At 40.9% G+C, this 24641-nt stretch overlaps 1 protein-coding gene across 2 annotated transcripts in view; it reads left to right on the forward strand.

Annotated features, from left to right (window-relative positions):
- Positions 1–24641, forward strand: part of GRM1 (glutamate metabotropic receptor 1) — a 197906-nt gene that overhangs the window by 117112 nt on the left and 56153 nt on the right. For both annotated transcript variants that reach the window (XM_069786948.1, XM_069786947.1), the window contains exon 4: positions 9941–10176. In XM_069786948.1, coding sequence (XP_069643049.1) covers positions 9941–10176 — 236 coding nt within the window. The remainder of the gene's footprint in view (positions 1–9940; positions 10177–24641) is intronic.

Below are 24641 nucleotides of genomic sequence, written 5' to 3' on the forward strand. Positions count from 1 at the left end.
CCTCAGAAGCCACAAAATGAGGTTACTATGGGATGCAGTGTAATACCATTCAGCTGCTGCACGCTAGCAGGAGCCTGTGTGGACATTTTCCTTACATCAGTGAGTATCTGCCATCCTAGCGCTCTCAGTGATGCCAGCACGATACCTAGAAGGGGTAACACTTGAACAATCTGAATGATGAACTTACAATCTAGTCTTTAATCAGTGGCATTTAAACAAGATGGTGCATTTCAGTGGTTCCTCTGAGCAAGATACCTGATAATTTCCAGTTATATTCTGGACATATCTTGATTTAATATGGATTGGATACCAGACACCTAAATGCCTAAAAGGCTGCTACTGTCCTGCTTGATAAGGCAGATTTTCTTAAGGCGTAGAGGTTAGCTGGGTGATGTTGAACAGAGTTTGGTTTAGGCAGGCAGATGATTGTACTTAGATTTCTTATTTCATATCTGTGTAACTACATGAATAAACATTTATGACTTTAAGAGAGCCATAAGTGCAGAAGAGTAAATCAATAATACTTTTATATATTTTTAAATTGCTCTATAACAGTTGCTTTGGGTCAATTGTAATAGTACTGCCTGAACAAAGCGGATTATTAAAAAAATATTCAATGCATTACACCTATTTTAATGTTCAGCAACTGTCTGTGAAAAGACTGCTTAATTTTCAGGTGAATTCATTGTTCAAAGTCTTCATTGGTTTGCAAGTGGTTCAGGACCTGTTCATTGCAGACACAATGAAATGCTGTGTTAGTAGGTTACTGAAGTCTAATGATTTTATTTATTCTATGAAAGCCTTAAAATATTACTTGATTCTCTCACTGGAAAGGTTTAAGTGCTTACGTGACTCACTAGCATAGTATGAATTGGGTATTTTCCATATCAATACCTAATTTCAAATGAACAATTTATGAATATTTGAGTGGAAATTATCTTATTCATAAACATTCATAGTAATCTGAATGTTCAAGTATCCACAGAAAGTGAAAAAGAAAGAATGGCAGATATGGCCAAATTTAAAATAGCTTTGGCAGAAACAGCTGTTTATGGAAATATTCATCTAATATACGTTAACTTTGATAGCTTCACAAGTTTTGTGATTTTTATCGTGGGTTTAGTCATATTTCACCTTTTGCCTTCCATTTTATTCAGTCTGATGTTTTGAAGCCCATGTTAGTATGCTTTGGTATGGAATGGATAGAGGGCTCTTATCTATGGCTACCGGTTCCTCTGCAGACACAGTTTCACTGGAGGGCTATCAAAGCAATAAGCATTTCCTGCATAAATATGTGTGTAAAGGTTCAGTTTTCAAGCATGAGTGTGGAAATAGCATTCCAGAAACCTTGTACAGGTATGGAAATAGGATATATGCAAACCAGTAATAGCAACCTGATGCAAGGTGTAGGATGTCCTCTTTAGATCTGCATATTTGAAATGTGATTTCCTTTGAAAAAAGGCCTATAAGCTTGGTGCAAATAGGTCTTAAGCATTATCATATGAGATGGCTACAGTAAGGGATGGCTTGAGGGAATCATATAAGAATATATCCACTGAAGGAAAATTCTGGACTATCCTATGAAAGTCAACATCTTGGAGAAATCTAAAGGCTGGTACTCAAGGTATTTTTGAGCTCACACAGTCTGTGTGAAAACGGAGATGGAAACGTGATTCCAAGACATTTCTCTGTTTTCCTGTTCCTCAGCACCTCAACAAACAAAGCAAGGAGAGAAGAAAGGAAATGTGCTTCTCCTTTTTCTGCTTCTGGTTAAGGAAGACACCTATGAATCTTTTAGGAAGCACCACAAATTCACATCCAAGCGTCCAGCAAGCTCTGCTGGAGTGGCAGGGAGCAGAGCGCGCTGTGTCTTTACCTGTTCTCTTTCCTGTATGTGCCTTTCCGTGTATTTCTAGCCTGTCTCCCCTCCATATGGTATCTCTCTTTCCAGTCCTTCAGATCTGGCCCTGAGACTTGAGTGGTTTATAGTTGGCTGGAGCAGAGGTAGGAAGCGCTCTATTCCCCTTTCTGCCTTTGCATGGTTGCACAGAAAAGACCTCAGACTCGAAGACTTTCAGAGAAGGTGGAAGTCTTAACAAGAACATTTCTTTCTAACTATCCTCCCTGAAAAGGGACTACAGTTGAGTTCTCTGTGGCAGGAGCTACCTCTTACTATCTAAGTTCATTCTTCAGTGGAGTCTTTCTGCACGTAATTTGGAGCACAGCAGCAGCAAGGGGATAAAAAAAAAATCCCCAGGAACTGGTACAGAGAAGCAAAGATAATCATCTCTGTTTTCAGATTTGAGTGTATTAGTAAGATGTTAAAAATCTTGGATTTGGCCACACATATTGGAGCCCAGGAGCACCTTATATGAGGCATAATGTTAAGATTAAGGCTTCCTATTTGTGTGTGTTGTTTAAAATTGGGTAGTCTCCTCCTCCCTACACACGTGCTTTCATTTGAAAAAGATATTGCAGTTTCGTGATGCCTCACGTTGTAAATTTCAAATAAGCGGAGCAAGGCTTCAATCCTCTTGACAGTCTGGGGTGAAAGCATGTGTACAGCTTTTGAAAAATTCAGCTATTGCCTTAGAGAATGTATGGTTGCTGATTTTCCAAGATATGCACCATTGTGCACCCTTGAGAATAGTAAAAACTTTCCTGTGTGAAAGCAGCAACTACATTTACAAAAAGCTGCACATGCCAATCGTGTCAAGAATCTTCACAGTAAAGACTCCCCAAGATCACGCCTGCATGATAGGCAGTTAAATTACATTATGTAAATTGCATGCAAATATATGCACCGCATACGATAATTAAAACTTTCCTAAATACATATTTGCAAAATACAATCCATCATGGTCCATGAGGTTATAATCTACATTTTTTAAATGAGCGGTGCAAAAACTCTGAAAATTCACACAAAAGTGAATGATAATGATTTGAAACATAACGACCTATCATTTATCAACTTAGGTTCTTTGCAGAGTGTCACTCATTCAGAAAAATCCACCGATTCACTAAATAAAACCTGGAAGCCCTTACCAACAATTTGTGCTTGCATAAAATGTAAGAGCTAATGTGCTACTGTGACCGTGCACCTTCAGTAAATGTGGATGGGAAATGAAAAATTGCATATGCAATGTTATGAAACAGGACCTGTCAAGACCAGAAAATTTACTAAGAAATATGACGAAGCGCTTGCAGAAAGTGGCTTTAGGAATTATTTTGAAACTTTGTCTTTCACTTTCTCTCAGAAAATAGCACCTTCTGTAGGACGTTAGAGTTCAAACCATGACAGGTACATGTAGCTGTCTCAAAGGGAGCAGGGTTGACTGATAAATCATACCGGTCTCTTTCTGAGTTACGCTGGTGGTCTGTAGAGATGTCCAGCCCAAGCCCGGACCAGGTCTGACAATCTGTAGTCCGTGACAGGATTACAACCCACAGCGGCATAGTAGTGCTGTGTGAGTTACAAGTCTAAAGGCAGTAACTGCACAGTCTGGCACCAAATGCTCCTCTTGTACCTCCTTTTTGAGGAGGGGGGGACGGGACGACTGTCAAGGCAGCAGTATTTTCTCTCCCTCTTATTTTCCTTTGCCCTCCTGGGTGGAGTTTCTGTGGTTTTCTCCTCCTGCTTCCATTTTGCACAGCTGATATTCCCAAGATGCTTTCAGCTGATTTGAGTCAGGACTGACCTGTGAAGGTCAATATCTAGGAGAAATCTAAAGGCTGGAATTCAAGGTACATTTGAGCCCCACACAGTTTGTGGGGAAAGGGAACAGGTACACATCTCACAGTACCTTGTGATGCCTGCTGCAAAAGACAGGCAGCTTGGGAAGGTGATGACTCCTGCCTACCTCATCTATGCCTGCAGGAGCAAAACTGCTGGCCTAGAAACCTCCTTTTTTTTCTTTCAGCTGACAAGATTTAGTGAATTTGATTCTTCTGGTTTTAAGGAGGTCAGTCAGTACTCAGCAAGCCTTAGGTTTTAGTGTGACAGTATACAGCCTTTCAGCTTGGTCTTGCCAGCAGTGAGATACAGGCTTCTCTGTAGCCATGGGACTAATCTCTGAAGATTGCCAGGACTTGCCACACATGTAAAAGTAAAACTATGCTTTTTAAAATTCCTGGTTTGGCAACTGAGGAAAGCTCTCCCACCTTTCAATGCAAATATGTAGCACTTGCAGAACAAATGAGTGCAAAAATGGCCTTTTTTTCTCCTGTTTGAAATAATGCTCATTAACAGTAACAATCAGCACCTTTCAGCTGACATTGGTGATCACTGGGATTGCCTGCTAATGCATAAGCCTAAGGAGGAAAGTCACTTTGCAAGTTGCTGATTTGTGAATATTGGACAGTTTCAATTTTCTTTACATGGCATCTTCTTTTTGAGGCATGTGTTACACAGACACTATTGCCAGAGAATAGGTCATCCTCCTTCACAATAAGCTAAGTTGTACAACTCCAGCATGCAGGCAGGAGAATCTGTGCTGGATTTTCTGATGGGGCTCTGTAAGAGAAGACTTTCATAAAAAGAGAAAATTGAATTTGCAGGCTTCCAGGTCTGACCAGCTCTGGAAATCCAGGGCATTGGCATTTATCAGAACCAAATAACAAATTATTTAAACTCCATTTAGGGGTTTACAGCATTTTGAAATGCCTCTAAAGCAGTGTCTGACCACCACACAGAAAGATGATTTTGCAAAAAGCACTTTACAAGTAAAATGTCCAGCTTTTTATTTATATAATCCAACATATAATAATTGTCCTTAAAAATAAAGATATTGACATATATAACAAAATGGCATGGCACTTTGCTGAATGTTGAATTCTTTTCGTGGTGCTGTCCTCATATTTAAATCTATTAGAACTTTATCGTAACAGCAGGCCAGCTGACAGCCTTGAGAGCAATGATAAAAAGGCATTCAGGAATGTGCTCTGTGGGAATGTATACTGATGTGACAAGGAAATTATATTGACATGTGCTTTAGTTTTGTTGAAAGGAGAGAAAGGCAAGAATGTAGACTCTGATCCTTTTGTGTGACAGTTATGGTCACCTGGGGCCCTGCTACCCTACCTGAGTGGGATATCTGCAGGAAGCGTCTGTGAAGCTTGAAAGTTTGAAACTAGTGTTTCCAATTTACATTGGTATAGCTACATATAACATTGTTTTCAAAGTGGATAAAAATATCCACTAGCACAGGAACAGAACCTGTACAAACAAAAAAGAGAGATGGAAATTATTTTAATATGATTGATTTGGTTTTATAATGACAAGAATATCTGCCATAGGCAGAAGGATTATTGCAAAAATAATTCACTTCGCATTTTAAAGGGCTTTTTGCTCTTAATTTCTTTTATATATTTTATGACTTGGCCGATACAGCATAAACCACCCCCCCACCTTATCATGAATGCAAACTTCTTAAGAAAACATTACCTTAGCTAATGCAAAGGGAGTTGACAAAGCTGCTAATGATGCAGCCCTTCAGACAGAGGAGTCTAAATCAGTTGCCCCCTACAGCTTTGGGCCATCAGATCAAGCCTTGTAAGGGTGCAGGAATCAAATTGTCAGTCAGTGTCCATGACTGCCAAACATGTTTCATTTTGTTTACCTGTGAAAGGATCCTTCCTCCTACAGTAATCACAAGGCAAGTAGTCTTCATAAACAACAGCATGTTTTCTTTTTGCATGTTTGCTTATTTAGAAAAAGCATCTGAAATAGAAATGCTCTGAGTGCAGTGTGGGGAAGCAGAGCTGCTGCTGCATAGTTTAAGAGTTAAGTCCTGAGGAGATGAAAATAGAAAGCCTGATTGCTGGTTGTCTCATCAGCCCTTGTGAAAAGCAGCTGACAGTGTTCATGTTTGGAAGAGGAGAGGAAATTGGAAATCTATTACATTTCTCCTGGTATTTCAGTCACCGGCATTATATGTGTCTGCAATTCAGAAAATACAGAGAGGCTAAGATGCTGAGGCCACAATTCAGAAATGTCCATTGTGACACATTAGCATAATAGTAAACTGGTTAAGAAAAAAATAGCTTTGTTTCTTCAAACTCAGGCTGTGATAATGGGAAATAGGAATTCTGAAGCTAGGTGGGGTAGCTCTGGGCTTTTTCCCTTTCTGCTTGATTTTTGTTTGTGACTGAATGCTGAAATTTGGATTTGGCATCATGAATGTCAGCCATCAGACTGGGACTTGGACCAAGAGTAGCTTGCAGAATATCAGTGACCATTTCGATTGTGATAACCACCACAGACCCCTAACAAAAGCAGTTGGTTCTTTCTCTCCTAAGAGCGAACAGAGTGGTTGCTCGTTTGACACCCACACCCTTGTCCCTCACTGTTTCTGTCTTCACACTTTAAACCCCCTCACAGAGCTTCAGATCAACTGTTGCACAAGATACCTGGCATGTTTCAAGGCCAGAGTCACACAAAGCTTACAATGAACACTCATCAGGGAAGGCAGTTTGGGTGATGGATATTGGGCCACCTCCTGAAATCTTGAGTAAAGGCACACAGAAAGATGGTTTTGCAAAAAGCGCTACGTGTGGTGCTACTTGCTACTCAGCAGGATAAAAGAAGGAAAGTAGGTGGAAAGTACTCGATTCTGACAACAAAAGAATAGTATGCGCTGCCTTTTTTTAATGAGATTTCATTTTTCGGTTGAATCAGCTATTGGTCTTGTGATTCTGTCACTGACATGCACAGTCATCTGGACTTCAGTATCATGCTGCTGCCCAGCATTAGAAATGTAAATTTTTTAACATTGTCTTTTGGAACACTATCCATTTATTCATATGGCACTAAGGATGCACAGTTCCCAAACAATCCTTTTTTTTTTTATATACACACACACACACACATACATGCAGTAAAAAGGAGTATAGGCAGAGATTATAACAAGATCTTTGGTCTCTGATAATCCTCCCACGGCTGCTGGTAGGGCTGCCTTGGCCCCCATAGGGCACCTTCCAGCACAGCCAGCCTGCAGCCGCCAGGATGGCAGGGGTCCCCTAAGACTCGGGTTTGCTTCCTTGACTTTACTGAAAGTAGAGCAAAGCTCCCATACGAACTTCAACACATATGAATTTTTTCTCTGATTCCAGTGCCTTTTCTTCACGTTTCGCTGCACGCTAAACTTATCAGACGGATTTAATAATTTGAGGAGTTGAAGAGAGAACAAAAACATTTGGGGCCAGAAAAAGACAAAGACACATTAGGTGACAATCTGGGTTCCAATTTAGGGGAACTTTTCCATCAGCTGTCCTCAGAGAACTTGAAATACACTTTCTCTTGCACTGCAGAGTTGCTCTGCTTTGCCTTCAGAGTGAATGTGGCAATTTTCCAAGCTAAACTTACAGGGGAGGGGAAATAAATCACTCTAGTGTTTGGCTGGTAGGAATCCAAGCAGTAGAGGAACTACCTCCTTTCTAGAAAGTCTTGTAAAAAATGGCCAGATTTACTTAATCTTTTCGACACACTAATGTTTCTGCTTGAGTCTACAGTTTGCAAGCCATAAACATTGTGACAAATAATGAAGTAATCATGCAATTAGGACTCAATTACTTATGCTGTAAGAGTGACCTTTTGCTTGTTTTTCTCCCACGTAAGAAGAAATAAATATTGTGTCGTCTTCTCCTCTCTGGTGCTAGTTTACAGCTTGAACCATCTGAAATCCAGAAAGTTTGTTCTCCTGGTCTTACCTCTGTAGGGTTATCTAGACCATGGTCTGTTGTGAGGCAGTCAGGGTGCACGGTACGTTCTCCTAGTTGCCCTCAGCATACGGACAGGTGAGGAGGGGGGGATGCAGAGAGGATGAGCTGTGGCTTCTTTCCCTCTCCCAAACTCAAGGCAGTCTAGTGGGGCAGGGAGCAGGGATGGACAAATCGTGGCTTTTGAAAGCTGTGTGCTCCTGTGGCAATTCAAGCGCAGCTGTCAGGCCAAGGCTGTGCCACGTGCTTGTCGTTCAGGCTAGATCGGTACGAGGGCAGGAGCTGGGTAACCCGCAGCGCTGGCTGTAGGAAGAAGTGACCCAGCAGGTGCTGCTGGGTTCTGCCTGGCAGAGAGAGCAACTTTGGGATATCGCATGGTGCCCAGCCCTTTTCCACAGCGGGGACTCTTCAGCCATCACTGTGTCCCTCTCGTGACCTGCTCCCTGTGCCTCCCCCTCCTCTCCGCTCTCGTACCGCAGGTGAGGTTGCAGCACGCACACACGCCTGTCTCGTGCTGCTTGGCTGTATGAAGATACGGGTCAGTGGTTTGTAGGCTCAGAAATTCTGGGCAGTTCTACTGCAGGGCATTGGCAAAGGGGGAAACAGAGAAGAAATCCTGGCTTGACGGTGCCACGGAGTGCCATCTTGAAGTATAACTTTGTAAGTCCCCAGGCCCGGGTTGAAAGGAAACTGTCGATCGCTCACTCAGTGGGCTGACAGATATCCCATGTCGTATATAACTTCTTGTAATGGAGGCTTGGGTTGTGTGTCCCATAGAGAAAGCATTCAGTACATAGGCTTTTCTGTATTTCCATGGAGACCTGCCATTTTTTCCAGGTGCCTACAGCACAGAGGCAGCAGTTAACATGAATGGCAGCTGAACCATGCGGCTGCTCAGCCTGGTGGCTGGGGGCCAAAGACTCACACGTGCCAATGCATAGTCGCTTTATACCTGTTTGACAGAGCTTGCTACTTCATATCTGGTCTATTTTCCATTGTGGAGTCCCAGGCACATCTCTGCCGTCTCACATCTATGCCCTCAGCTGGTACGGTCTGCACCCCAATGCTCTTCTGAAGGCTGTGTGAGAGGCTCCTATCAAGGACTGTCTTTCAGTCTGTCTGGGGTGCAGGATGTGAAACCTCTTTTGGGTGAAACAGAGACTTCTCTCTTAGTGGTCAATCACATTTTTTCTCTTGAGCTCTTTGCCACTGGAAGTGCTTCATCTGTCTGATTTTCACAGCAGCAGTGCCGCTGATTTGATTGTGAGTGGATAGAGCTAGATCTGAGGTGCCAGGATAATCTATTTCTCTCATGACATGCCCAGCATATTAAAATTAAGCAATGGCCCTGACTTACATTTGCACTTAAATTAGACTGTAATAGCACTGTTCTTAGGGGACCCTAATAAGAACTGGAGAATGACACTAAATCGATGGACTTCTTGTTAAAAGAAATAAACTAAAACTCAGATGCTAAGCCCAATGGACTTTGTTCAAACCTGTTAAAATAGACTTTCCATGAAATAATGTTGTCAAGAAAGGGTTTTATCTTCAGGTTTTTAAAAGTATCTCTTACATGAATAAGCAGAGGAATAAAATAGAAAGCTATCATTTGCTTAAAAAAAAAAAAAAGAGGAGGAGGGAAAAAAAAAGCATATTATCACAAATCCCATGTAGTGCAAGAATAGCATGTGGTTTTCTTTTTAGTTTGGTCAACTTTATTGAGTATTCTTATTCCATTCTCTTCCAACACAATGCATTTCTCACTTTATGTTTGATGTGAATTATTCTTCTAGCTGTAAGATCTATGCATGCTGAGATCTCTTCTGCAGAACACCCAGGATCCTGGCTCAGTTCCTTTGCATCGATATTGATTCTTTCAGTTTCCCTCCCTTACAGGACAGCCTAAATAAGGCAGAATCTCTTCAGTTGTAAAGGCATCACACCAGAAGCTATGCCCAAAAACCCTTTCCAGAGGGACAAGGATAAATCCTCATCGTTCCAAATGTGTTAATGAGGACTCTGCCTGAAATCAGTCAGACTGCTCATTACAAGTCTCCATCACTGTGCTTTCTTCTTTCCCTCTCTGCCTGAATTTTAGATGTACCTTTAGATTCCCCCTTAATCACTTGCTTCCAAGGGTGTTGGCCTGCCTTTGGCTGGTCGATTTTTCAAAACAAGCTACCTGTCTTTGTGTAATAAGTGCTTTTCTGCCTCTTTTCAGTGATGGTTGGGCAGACAGAGATGAAGTCATTGAAGGTTATGAGCCTGAAGCAAACGGAGGCATCACTATCAAACTGCAGTCTCCAGAGGTCTTGTCATTTGATGACTACTATCTGAAGCTGCGTCTGGACACCAACACCCGCAACCCCTGGTTTCCTGAGTTCTGGCAGCACAGATTTCAGTGTCGCATCCCGGGGCACCCACTAGAGAATCCCAACTTTGAGAAGAACTGCACTGGTAACCTGTTAACTATTTTCCTGTTTGAATCTGTGCTCTGGCAAAAATTTGTCTTTGGGGTTTTTGGTTTTTTTTTTTTTTTTTTTTTTTTTTAAATTTATAAATCACTGGTGAAAAGTGCCACCCCCAAATCGTACAGATATAAATCCCAGCTCTGGCAGGAGAATGTCTGGCACTGGTTGCACAGCCTCCTCTCAATTTAGTTCTGCTCTGTTATAGAGTGACTTGTTGCCTTTTCATGTTTTAGGGCTATGCTGAGGTTGACAAATGTGTCCAAATTTGTAATAAGTAACCATTACATTTTAACAAAAATAGGAACAAATTTAAACTTTTTTTCTCAAAGTCACCTTTTCTGATCAGCTGAATAATCAGGAAATTCACACAAAATATTATGGCAAAAACCAAATTTTAAAGAAAATTTATGAGTCTTAAAATTGACCGGTCATCTCCTTCACCCTTTCTTTTCTTCACCCATTAAAACTTTAATAGTTTGTTTCCTCTATGTAGCACTTGTACAAAAAACATGCTGTCCTACAGATAGAAGTAACTCTCAACTCATAGCAAGAGAAGTGTATCTGTACATAAACAGGTTTTCTCTTCCATGGCAAAATCTGAGAAAATAAACTAAAATGTTTTAGTAAGATTAAATTTATTAGTAAATTGAGTGAGAGGTGATCACTTTTCTGTAAAATACTTGCTGAATAACTTTTGCAAATTTTTTTTTTGTAGTTTGTAAATATTTCATTTCTAGTCAAAAAGGTATACTCTGATAGTAAGGAAGTTATTCCATTAGAAACAAAACTAATGAAGCCTGGCTTCCTATGGATTTCTGTCCTATTCTTTACATCTGTACCTCCTCTAACCTGTAACAGTAACCTCGTTGGTCTGCATGTGCTCCCTGAACTGAATTCCCATAGTGTTTCCAGTTCGTCCCTTCTCCATCAGTAACCCTTCTTAAAAACAGTTTCCACGTTACCTTTTGTTTCCCCCCGCAGTTCTCTTATTAACAGCTGAGACACACCGCCAGATACTGTCACTGACTCACAACTGGCCTGATGTGCTGACTGGGAGACAGGTGGCCCATCTGGGTGCTGAGGGGCTAATGACAAGCCAGATGGGCTAAATAAATGTTAAGGTTATACTGTTGTTTTTTCCTTAAGGGAGTCATTAACTTTGGACTCTACCAAAATGTTGATTTATGTTATCTATATTTAATTGGCTTTGAGAGTGCTTCAGCTCAGACAAAAGAGTTAATATAGGTCAACAAGGGCAGATATTACTAAGGAGAAGTTGAATGATGGATGCACAGTGCAAATGCATAGCTTGCTTTCTGAAGAAAAGAAGCTTAAAATTGCATTGTTTTCTTCATTCCGTTCACATAAATACATTTCATGCTCATACTCTATAAAAAGGTCTCGTTTCTGAGGAATCTCAGCAGCTGTTGTAAACACGGGTAGCTTGTTATCCAGCCTCTGTTTGGTTATGAAACTAAAAACTTTAGTCTGAACCAGCATAGTCATTCTTCGTCTGCTGCATCAAAGGCAAATACCAGGTGGCAAGTTCAAAACAGCCGAGATGGGCTACTTCTGCACAGAATGTGTAGATGCGTTTTGAGACAGCGGTTGCTGTAGACTCTAAAATTGTACTTGAGCCAAAAAGCTGTTAAACAAATTCATGGAAGAAAAACAATAAGGGCTGTCTTGTGGGAAAAAACCTAAACCAAACCACCCCAAACTGGCTCAGGACATCCCAGGGTTGAAGCCACCGGACATCGGAGAGGGTGCTGCAGAGGTACTGTTACACGCCTGCCCTGGTGTTCTGTGCTTCTCGAGGTGTCAGGTATCAGAGACAGGAACTACTACGTTCTGATAATGCTAGTGAAACACAAAAATATTTCTCTACATTTGTAGACTCTGACACTTAATAGTCACAATGCAGGCACTCAAACATCTTTCCCTCCTCTAAAAAGCTGTAAGTTTTTTTGCGTGAAGCCTCAAAATGTGCGATACTTTTTAAGCTTTGCTGAAAAGCAATCAGCTCTTAAATTCGGTGGTGAACCACTGATAACCCTCAGGATTATCACACACAACTAAGAAGTTCCCAAATGTCTCAGATCACCAAAGGGAAGCACCACAAGGTATCTATTCCCAATAATGGCATACCTACAGAATAGAGACCTACATGTCCCCAGTGAGTCTAGGGGCAATAAAATACTGTATTTATTTTTCTTTAACTGTGCAGAGCTGACTGGTGACTATCTGGCACCACCAAGCTTTCTGCACACATATCTTTATCTGACCTTTCTGCAGGGTTAAGAATGTCACTTCAAATACTAACAGCTTCAAAGCTTGCTGGTGCAGCCTTTCTCTCCAAGCAGGTCTAGTCTGACAGTGCCAAGAAACTGCCTTCTTTACTTCTCGCAGGTTTGGAGACAGGCCTTTTCACAAACTCTCTGTAAAAAAAGGAGTCTGAATTGCCTCTTCCCTCCTCCACAAAGTATCTCCATGCACCGATTTGAAGGAGAGAATCCATGCTGCTCAATAAATAATAAGCATTAATATTTGAAATCCACTAAAAGTGCCAATAGACGAAGTTCTGACTTCTTTGTGGTGCTACAAATTTAAGTACTGCTGCTACTACTGCATCACCCCAGGAAAATTATCAGTATTCGATACTTGTATCAAGCATCTTAACTCCATTATATCTGAGAGCTTTCACTCTTACCTCACAGTATTCCATCTGTATTCCTGTAACAAGGTACGTAGGGTCCTGCATTATGGAAAAAGCCGAGTCCCCTGTGGTTCCAGGAGTCCATGCACATTATTAGCATGCGTTGTGACTATCTCTGGGTCCTGATCTGTCCTGTGTTCCAGAAGTGCACTGGTAGTCCTTACTGAGAACAAAGTACACCCGTACTTTTGCATAGACAGAAATTGATTCAAAGGCAGTAGACTGCTCATGTTCATCTTCCGTGTGTGGAGCATTAACATCTCAGGAAACTAATGAAAAAGAAAGCCAAGGACAAAAATACTTGTGATATTTAGGGGAGCCTAGTGTATTTGTATTTACCCAGCAGTGGGTTGCCTAGGAGCAGCCAGAAACAAAAAAAGAGAAAGCAGTGTTGTTCTCTGACTACCTTATTAAAAAAAAAGATTCAGAATACTTGGACCTATCCATTTTGAAAAGGAATCTAATTACAAAGTTTGTATTTGAGAATCTTCAATTACTGCCTGCCCAGTATAATTTGCTCATATGCAACCTAATCACTTTACTGAGTGATTTATTCAGAATTGCCACTGGAATGTGAAGTTCAATTTTCAGCATTCATGGATAGGCAAGGACTTCTTCTCGAGCAATTACAGCTGCAATTTCTCACACCCTGTTACTGTTGAGTCAGCACTTGCTTAGGATTGCAGGCTCTCTATGAAGCAAGGGGAAACCAGTTCCTAGAAATCCCCCTTCTCTGATGACAGGAATTACTGCTTGAATTCCCTCATTCAGTCCCTGAGAAGACTGATGCTGTCCTTCAGGAATTCTCATGTTACACTGAGATCTGAATGTATATGCATATTTTGGGGGGAAAAAAGTCTATCTGGTCTAGACACTACTGGAAGGAAGCAAGTCCAGGTGCATTCTACTCTGTGAAGTCTGTGGGATGCCTAACAACTGGCCACATTTTCAGAATAGCTTATCTGGAGGTACTAGGGCTATGTGGTAGTAGCATAAATTCTTGGGAAGATAAGGCAATCATTGAGAGTTTTCCAGGGACTGCTCTTTAGGATCATCCCTTCTTGCAAAAATTAAACAACATTTCCCACTTGGGTGGCAGCCAAATGAGCGGGAGCTATTTTTGACTCATTCTTTGCTAACGTTGTAGCCAAATGCCTCTCATAAGGGAATGCCTCTCTCCCTATCCCTCTTTCTCCCCCCTCCCCCTCCCCTTTTCTCTCTCTCTGCTATAGGAGATATTCTTCCTCAACACAATAGGATTCAAATCTAGAAGTTTTCTTACACGCAGATATATTGGATCTGGCTGGGATGAAGTTAACTTTTTTTCATAGCAGCCCTCGTAGTGCTGTGCTTTGTATTTGTAGCTAGAAAGGTGTTGATAACACACCAGTGTTTTGGCCACTGCTGAGCAGTGCTTGCACAGCACTGAGGCTCTCTCCACAACCACCACCAACCAAATGCCAGTAGGTTGGGAGTGGGCAAGAAGCTGGGAGGGGACATAGCCAGGACAGCTAACCCAAACTGACCAAACTTTCCATACCGTATGATGTCATGCTCAGTAAGAAAAGCTAAGAGAAAGGAGGAGGAGGGAGGGCGTTTGTTATTAAGGTGTTTGTCTTTCAAAGCAACCACTACATACTGAGGCCCTACTTCTCATTGGACATTGCCTGCTGGTGGGGGTAGAGAATAAATCTTTTTGTTCTCCTGTGCTTCCATGTATGGCCTTTGCTTTTCCATATTAGACTCCCTTTATCTTGACCCATGAGTTTTAATTTTATTTTCTCTCCCCTGTCCTGTTGAGGAGGGGGAGTGAGAGAGCAGCTTGGTGGGCACCTGCCAGCCCGCCAAGGTCAACGCACCACAGTAGAAAAGAGGTGTTTGTATATGACCGTTCTCCTGTAGTTTCCTTGATATCTAGCAGGCCAAAACCACTTCCAGTACAGAGTTCTTAAACTGTCCATGCCACTAAGGTAATTCCAATATTTTCCATGTAGTAGCTACATTCTTTAGGAAACAAAGCATGTCCTGCAACTCTGCATGGACCCCTGACTCCTCATGAGGTTCAGAACTTCACGCCATTCTTCATGCCCTTCAGATGAAAAGTCAGAACAGAGCAGACCATTTTAACACTAACAGAAAAAAGCTGTTTGTTTCTGAATTTGAGATACTAAGAGGCTATCTAACTCAGGATGGACCTGACACTAAGTTCCCTTAGCACACAACCTCAGGCATTGCCCCAAGCAACAGTCATAACTTGTCTCAGTTCATCAGACAACTCAGCCTTTTTCACATTTTGGAGATTGTACGGAGATTACACACTGACAGCAAGATTAGGTGATAGACTGTGTATGTCAGGCAACAGAGTTCCAGTACCCTTCCAACAGTTCTGTAGGATGTTTTCTGCTCCCTGATCTGATAGAAATAGCCCAAATGGAAGTGTTGGGGGTTTTTTTTGTTGTTGTTGTTGTTTTTTTTCTCACAAAACTACAGTGACAAATATTTCTCTGTTGGACTTGGTGAGCCCACATAGGCCAGAATTAAATGCAAGTCACACGCACACAGAAATGGTGAGGAACTCAGTGCAGTGCAAATACTTGTACGGAGGTCTAACTGCTCTTTTACAGAATGCCTTGTTCATCTCCTGGCAGATAATACAATGGCTGTAGTTTATGTAAACCGGGTGGGATGACTACTCCCCTAGTACTACCCAAGAGACAGTTATGAAATTGGTTATGGAACTGATGCAAACATCACATTATGCTCACAGCAGTTCATCTGCTGGGACAACAAAATACATTGGCAGGCAATCAGCACAGACATTTTTCAACAGAGTGAAGTGGAACAAAGTGGGCAATTCATGATTCATTCATTGATTCAATTGGTCTTTGAGGAGAAGGATTATTTGTCAGTGAACGTATTTGTGGCAGGCAAGAACAAGAAATGTAGATATTTTTGTTGTTGTTCCAAAGGAGGTCACAGTCCAAGTTCCCTGTAGGATGCTTACTCATACCATGGTCATGCCATAAGGATTGCTTTATCTGCTAATTCCTGTCTCGGTCCAAGAGAACTACAATCAGTCTGAGTGCAGCCAGAGTGACAGAATCACAGACTCAGTCTGGAAGGCAGCTCAGGAGGACTGTAGTCCAACCGCCTGCTCAAAGCAGGGTAAGCTATGAGTTCAGACCAGGTTGCTCAGGGCTTTATTCACTGGGGCCTTGAAAACCTCCAAGGATGAAGGTGGTACAGTGTCTCTGGGCAACCTGTTCCACTGCTTGAATGTGAAAAAGTTTTGCCTCATATCCAGTCTGAACTTCTTTTGTTTCAAGTTATGCCCATCGTCTCTTATCCTCCCACCATGCTTCACCATGGAGAACCTGCTTGTCTCTTTTTGATAACCACTTCGTAGGCATGAGGGGCTGTTGTAAGGTTCCCCTGCAGCCATCTCTTCTCCAGGCTGAACAAGCCCAAGTCCTTCAGCCTGTCCTCAAGGGGCAAAGACTGCAGCTCTGGATCATCTTGATGGCCCTCTGCTGAATGTGCTCCAGGTTATCAGTGTCTTTCTGTATTGGGGGTTCACAAACTGTATGCAGTATTCTAAATGCAGCCTGATGAGTGCAAATTAAAGGCTGGTGGTAGTGGGGAGGTAATCATATGCCACAGTCACCAGCTGTGCTATCAATACAACCCAGGATGCTATTTGCCTTCATTCCTGCCAAGGATCTGTACGGCCACCATATTCTTGCGTCAAATTTGGTCCTAAGAAGTTGTATCTTTTCCCATCTTCTTTCTGCATCAGCAGACTTGCTCAGAAAGAGGATGTAAGCTTTTATCACACCTAAGTAGTTCTGGATGTCCACCATAAATCTTCATAGCATGTTAAATCATGGGCAGAACATAATAATGATGGCAGAAAAGAGCTTGTGAGGAAGACTAAATACTGCAGAAAAGGCATTTATGCTTTGGTATGAATAATGCAGAGTCATACTTCTTGAGAAAAAAAACTGCAGGGAACATAGATTATTTTGTCACTGTAAACATCTTGAATCATCCACTTTGCTTGTATAGTCATAATGTGAAAGAGATGTAGAGCATGGTGTAGAGATGTTTTAGATATTGGAGACCCACACAGCATGCAAAGAGCGGTGCAGTGTTACATGAACGTAACAGTTGAAGTACAAGAGTAGTATGGTTATGTCTATGGGACTTTATACCCAAGCTACTAAATCCAATCATTTCAACAAGTGCTTCTGGAGCCAGCTTGACTTGATTGCCTCTAGTTAAGATTTCTCTGAAAAGCATCCCTAAGAGTTTACCACCATTATCACCGACTCATTAAAAAGTAACTGGTTTTATCTCATCCAGACATAGACAGAGTCCTTATAGTTTTAGTGAGGTTGGTTTTTTTTCTGACATAGGATAATACCGTCTTTTTAGAAGATCTGCAGAGCCTCTACTTGTGCCTGTCGTGATGTTTTCCTGTATTTGTCTGTGAAGTTCTCCTTGATTGCACTTATTGCACCAGATAGGAAGATAGGAGACTGCTTGCTGACCTGTTGCCATCCTCAGACAATTTTGTACTTGGCTAATGCATCTTTCAGACTACATCCAGTCCACCAGTAATGTAGTTCAGAGCTTCTCTTAATCAAGGATTTTTTCTCAAGACCCACCTTAGTTTTGAGAAATTTATATGAGATAACATGGGGCCCTCATTTTCTCCTATCAGTGGACAAAGTACTCCAGGACATGTACTTGTTTTTTTCTACACTTTGCTGAAAGGGTGAATGCATTTCCAGTGAAAGTTGATCTGAGTGGTTTTCAAGACTGTTTCGGGTTATGTTGCGAGTTGGACAAATTAGATCCAGCAGCCATTATTCATTCTGCTGTGTCAGAGGTGCTCGTAGGTGCTTCTCTGAGAATGTTCCTTTAATCTCAACATCTGCAAAGCTCCCCCATGGACCACCTGTCCCATGAGACTCTGCATCAGCAGAAGCTCCTATAGTAGCAACTACTTTCACTACAATAGGTCAGAAATATTAATTAAAAGAGAACAGCCTGAGCGCACACTCTGCCGGGTCAGTCACTGCTTGTAAATCACCTGTGTGGTATGTAGGAGACACATTCATAAGCTTTTGAAGAAAGAATCAAGCTATTGTACCTTATGTATCCTGTGACTCACCCTCCCTAACCCTGCCATTATATACACAAGGTACCTGTGGTAGAGAAGGAGCTGAGTCCTGTGTCACTCTCTTTGTCTTCAGTATGAGGCAGGAGATCCTAGGATTCATCCCACAGTAGTGATCAAAACTGATCTCAATTTTGTGGGCACCTAGAATGAAGCCTATTAGGGACAACTTGTCTGAAAGAACTCTAGTTGCTACGCTTTTTAGTCAAGGCTTTTTTGCAGCAGATAAGAGAGCTGTAGTCTCATTTTATTTCCCAGGCAAGGTTACAGACAGCTTTTAAGGCTTAAAGAAGAGGAAGATTAATAATGTGCTTGTCTGTGATAAACCACATGAATTATTCAGATAAGACATTATCTATGGCCAGGGTTTTTTTGTTCATTTGCTTCTAGCTTCTTATTTCTGTGCTTGGAAGAAAGCAGCTACATTTATCTAATATTTTATATTTCCAAAAACACTTTTAAACCAGACTGTCAATCAAAATACAATAACAATAAACATTTTTCTTCTTTTGGGATCCATGAAAAGATGAGGTCATCGTCAAATAAAGGAAAGAAGCAGTATACATATACCTTTGTAAACAGCATAGAAGATAATTTGCAGAACATATACATCTTACAGCAGGATATGAAAAAAGTTTTCTGAATCTAATATTTACACCTACATTTTTCCACTGTGGGTTTTAACAGTCAAAGTTTCCACTTCTGGGATTAAAACAATCCTCGGGTAGGCTGTGACATTCAGCCTTCTCCATTACACGAGTAAACCGATGGTGCTGCAAAGGAGCAGGACACGTGAATCACGCTCCCTTGTACCTCCTCGGGGCTCCTGTCTCCTGTGCCTGCAGAACGACTGCTGAGACTGTCCCAGGTGCTTTCAACTTGTGTCGGGAGTGTGGTGAGGACAAAAGCACACAATTAAAATTAATTTACTTGTTCCTAGAAATGAATTGTTTGTGCAGGTCACGCATCAGAACAATTAGCCTACATATAAGTATTTAACCAAATCAGTGAGTAAACCAGATTAAATGACACAAGTAGCTGATCTGAAAACAGGGCCAACTGCCTTCTGTCAGCCCTTCTGGTCTTTTATTAGATCGTATCTTCCCTTTCCTCATTTACCTGTAGGTGGAAAGTTTTTAAACTCAGCTTGCAGTTTTATGGGTTGTCGTTACTGGCAGCATTACCCAATAAATACAAGTGAAAAGGAGATACAGTAGAGGCTAACGTGTGTAGGTGCAAACCCATACACTCACACAAGTCTAGCTGCAGCCCAGAGATACCCTTTGTGCACAAGGATATTTTCTGAAAAATAGCCAATAGAGTTCTTAAAATAAATAGGTTCCTCTTAATAGAGCTTGGGCAAGCAGTGGCATAAAGAACAATAAATTAGTAGCCTGAGTAGTAAAATTGAACCGTACAAATCACAAACTTTCCTACTCAGAATAAACTGCATTGGTATGCATGAGGAGAATAATCTGATGGAAGGTGTGTGCTCCAAAGAGTAGCGCTGCTAGAATAAACTTGTTTTCCCGCTCATACTGGGAGGTCTGGGGGAGCACAGAAGTCTGCTAGTGTAGAGGGAACTAGGGAAAAATAATGAAAGCAGCTACTGCAGCTAGACTGGGCTGCTGGCTGAGCCAGAGAGGGCCACTGCAACGCAGCAAGGTGTGAGACACGATGATTTCTAAAGGTTTCCTTCAGCTTAGATTTTTGAGATTCATATAATAGAAAGCAGTTTTGGAGGAACCTGCAAGTTTGAACCTTTAATTTAGTTCTGGATTCAGGCTCAGCTCTATAGGGATGGAAGATCAGGGCTCTTCTCTTCAAACCAATAGCACTCTACACATCAAGCTATGCAGTGTCCTGTCTACTTTCTGCAAAGGCCAGTTTACTCTGTCTCTTTTTCCAGGTTTATTTTGCCTAAAAATTCACATCACAAGGGCCCATTTACTTGTGAGATGGTAAGTACTTCAGTAATTTGGGTTTGGCTGGGCTGGATAGCCTTTTTTTTCCTACATTGCCACATTTGGCTACACCCAGGAAAAAAGGAGGTGTGCTAAAATGAATGCTTTTAAAATTCTTTCACATCTGAAAGAATCCTGCTTCTGTTTTTCTATTGAATTGAATGTGTGAATAAAGATTAGGGCTACTTATTTTATCTTCTGATTTGTTTAGCTCTAGTTTGCTGCTAATCAGCAATGCATTGTCCTCATGCAGACATCACTCAGAAGCTTCTAATCTTAGCTTAGCTTTAGAATGAATCTTTTTTTGCGATAGTGTACTTGAACACGGCTCTAGGCATATCTCCAGTTAAGGGGAAAATGAAGTAGATCTTTGTGATCTGTGTATTTGCGATTAATATATTGCACATTGCAAGGGTTACAAGAGAACATTTGGATCCTCCTAACAATCATTTGAAAACTACACTTAATTTAAACCAAAAACTGTGAGTGTGCTCTGTTAAATTATAACATGGTCCAACTAGGCACTAGTTAGGGTGGCTTCTTAGCTCCAGAGCAGCTGCCTTTGATCCCGGGAAGGAAGGGGAGTCTCTGAGAGCGACTGCAGGGCTGCAGGGCTGCTGGGGAGTCTGGGCGCGCAGCAATTACTCATGTTGCACGTGAAATCCACCCCATCGGCGTGCAGCCATGTGCTTCCAGGAGGCTATCCCTTCAGACAGAAGGTTTCTTGTGTGACGATATGGTCTATTTAAAAAAACCAAACAACAAAACCCAATGCAAAATCAACAGTAAACTTGGAAAAGGAGAAATTTGGAGGGAGCTATATTTCTGCAGAAATGAGATGCATTGGTGTTCATATTGAGTTATACTTGGGTAACTAATGCTGGTGTTCTTAACACCACCTTAACAGTAAGAACAGAAGTTGAGAAAGAAGTGGTTTGTTCTTTTAGAATAACAATAAAAGAAAAAGAAAACCTATAGTACTGGCTGATGGGTGGTACACTGTCATGCAAGAATTCTGAAACCCATTTTCAATCAATAGTGTTTTAAAGCATGATAAATATTAGATATTTTTCTTGGCTATTCTTCAGACTCGTACAGAACCACTGGAATTTAAAATAGGAAAAGACCAGTTAGGCCAGCTAGTCTGTGCCTGCCAGCCATGGGCTTGTATCCTACCACGAGGGGAGATGAGCTAGTACTTAAATGTTTACAGGTGTAGATCAATGGATGGAAAAGAGCTTGTGTGATTTATTCCATTTGCTGTCCCCATGGCAGATAGGAGCACAGATGTCCAGAGAAGATAGGCTAATGAATATGTGTATTTTGTTCTTTTGATCCTATTTTTCCACTCTGATCTAAAGACCCTGACTAATAGTTTTGGGTGTTGTACTGGTGCCGAATATTTAACATGCACTGGAACTAGATTTCTGTAAACTTCTTTGCCCCATTCAGTGGCAATACATTCTATGGTTAATATGAAGGTTGTTTATTTTCAACTCTGAACCAGCATTGCCTGATGAAGATACCCAAAATTAGGCTCCTGAAGTGCATGCTGTGAGACCTAGATAAACTGGCCTCATTTTTAAGGGTACTGATCTCCCATAATTCCCATGGAAGTCAACAGCAGCTAGAGAAGTTCAGGTATTAATCAAGTCAGTTAATTAGGTGCCTGAATATGTATTCAGGTTCCTAATTTAAGTATGTAAGGTGGTTAATGTTCTGAAAGCTGCAGTGCAATTACTGAGTTCTATCTCTTTCTTTCAGATAAAGTCTTAGTCTTCATATGAAAAGCATGACACTTGAAATTTAATCAGTCCTATTTCCTGTACTTTTCATTTTTCCATCATTGTATGTTATGATAGGATATCTGTAAGGGTATCTGACTCAGCTTTTTTTTTTTTTCTTTTAATTAAGAGTGAAAAGCACAATTAAAGCGAATCATATAACATAAAACTCTGCAAATATTTCTTTACATTCATAAATGAATTTGATTTAAAGTGTATTCATTCCTGTCTCACGTAAGAGTAGCAGCAATGTATTATCTGCTAGACTTGTTCCAAATAACAGATCTGTTAAGAACAGTCATTCTAAATCTGTCTTTAATGGAGTGTGTGAATAAGGCAGCAAGGTTATGTAGTTACCTGAGGGAGTGGGGAAGACAAGTTTGGGTTTTCTTTCTTTTTAATTGTTTCTCCATAGGAGTTCAGGTCATGTAGAAAATGGGCTCTGTGGAATCCTGTCCTTAGAGAGACTGGGTCAGGATCCAGGATGGCACTGGAGGAAGGCTGTAAAGAAAGCAAGAGAAGCAGGCACATCCAAGATCTCTGCGATAATAACCAATTGTATTAAAACGGTGCCTGAGGCTTTGGGAGCACGGACACTTGTGGGACCCTGCAGAGTCTGAGGGACAGGCTCAGAGATAGTTTATTGTTGGACTGGGAGCTACAGGACACACAGTAAGAGTAACAAATTGAATTCCCTGTTGTCATTCCCAGGAAAGGGGACAGAAGAAAAAAAGAGAAAATAATTTAAAAAAAAAAGAAAGAATGAAAGTCGAAGAATAAATTGGGACTGGGGGATCATGAAGCCAGATCGGAGTGTGGCCTCTGACCAGGATCAGTCAGGGCAAAAGCCCTCCGTTCCATTCACCCTGTTTGTGAATCTTCCATTAAAATAACTGTTATTGCCTACGTCCTTTAAATGCAAATGCTGAGATTGACCGTTCAAATGTCTTTGTCAGCATTAAATTTTAGTCGGCTAATGAAATAATAAGATGGATTTTGAATGCTGTATTAGGATTTGAAATCAGTGTCTGCTGATTACATGTACAAACCATTCAATCAAGGAACAAAAAAAACCTCAGCTGGCATATTTTATTCCTGTTTATAAGATGAAATATTCATTTCTAATTAAAATAGGAGCTGAGAAATAATGTCTTGCTGCAGAAGTTAAATAATAATTTCAAATAAATAATAGAACATGTTGTGGTCATTTTTCAGGCAGTTTGTACACAGTCCAGCTTTTAAGAAAAACAAATTAATCATAATAATTATTTGTCAAGCTCTCATAATAATTACTGTCTGTCTCTGAGGAAGGCATTGGAATCACTTCAGATTATCTTCTTTGTTGCCTGTTTCTAGAATGAACATGTCATTTAATGTTATGTCCTAACCATCTCAATTAGAGTAGATTTTTTTTAAGCCTAAACTGCTTCCGACTTGATGGATTCCTCAAGTTCAGAATCACAGGCAAAGTTTTATAGATTTCTAGCCTTGATTATTACATTTGGGTATTTGACTGTAGGTACTAACAAGCCACTGTCATTCTGTGCCAGATTCGCAGTCAGTTCCATGAGTCTTCCAAGAGGTGATCACAGTATTTTATTTGGTGATGAATTTCCATAAGGTAGAAGGGCCAATTATTGATTTCTTTTATGATCATCAAGTAGGTTAAATATCTTTACAGCTTACTTGCTTCATGATGGAGTTAATTCCAAACAACTTCATTAGAATGTGCATAATAATGAATGTTCCTAATTTTATGTGCATTATGGTAGTTGTGAGTATAGCCCCAGTTTGGTGCATGAATGCAGCCACGAAAAGGATGGCAGATAAATACAAAGTCATGTTTCATTTCAAACCATTTGAACTGATACTGAACTGTGTTTGCCTGGGAGTCCAAGATACAGAAAATGATTTATCTCAAATAGGGACAGTTATTTTCTTCTGTCGTTTTCCAGTCTATTAATTCCAAAGGACAAGAATTAAGATAATAGCCAAAATGAGGTAATCAATAACCTTAAAACTTAACCTTCTTGTCAATTTTTGGTTATGTTCCTTCACTGTTGGACATTCTGTGAATTGTATTTCTCAAGCTGGTCACATTGCAGGAACACATACAAATATCACGAGTGTGGATCTTTCTTTTTGTTTTGAAGGGGGCTGGAGTTTTTACCCTATGCTGAGCTATACTCTGTATATCCTTCAGTTTCTATTTCATTGAACAACAGTCTTCACTTCAGAACTATTTTATCATGAACGTTCCACTAAAACCTAGGAACAAAGAGAAGCAATGCTAAAATTTCCTGCCAAGCTTTTAACAGCTTATAGCAGTGGGTATGTACAGCAGAGGTTTCAAATACCAGCTTGCAGGCTTGTTTAGAGGAGAAAGTATCTCAGCAAATCATCCTCATACGGCCACAAACCCTAGGTTTTTTCCTAAGTAAAATTCCTTATGAAGAATTTTAGCCCATTGGAAAGAAACACAAAGGCTTCAGGCCATACTGTCATTCTGTACAGGAGCTTTATTAGGCTGGTGAGCTTCTGTCAAGCCATCTGCTATAAGTGGATCTCTCCAGACCTGCATTTAACAGCATGTGCCATATACACTAACTTGTAGAGGAAGTTCTCTGCTTGTTATCCAGTTTCCTGCTCTTTTTCCTATTGCTATAACTACTTTCTGTGGACACGTATTCTTGCAACTTTTCAACTCTGTGACCAGTTTCTTTCAGTTCTCACTGATGGGAATTATAATTGCATAGGAACACCTGTGTAGATTGCAAACCCGTGATGGTACAGAGCTACACCTTG

Source organism: Haliaeetus albicilla, chromosome 7 (assembly GCF_947461875.1).
Source record: "Haliaeetus albicilla chromosome 7, bHalAlb1.1, whole genome shotgun sequence".
Lineage (NCBI taxonomy): Eukaryota > Metazoa > Chordata > Aves > Accipitriformes > Accipitridae > Haliaeetus > Haliaeetus albicilla.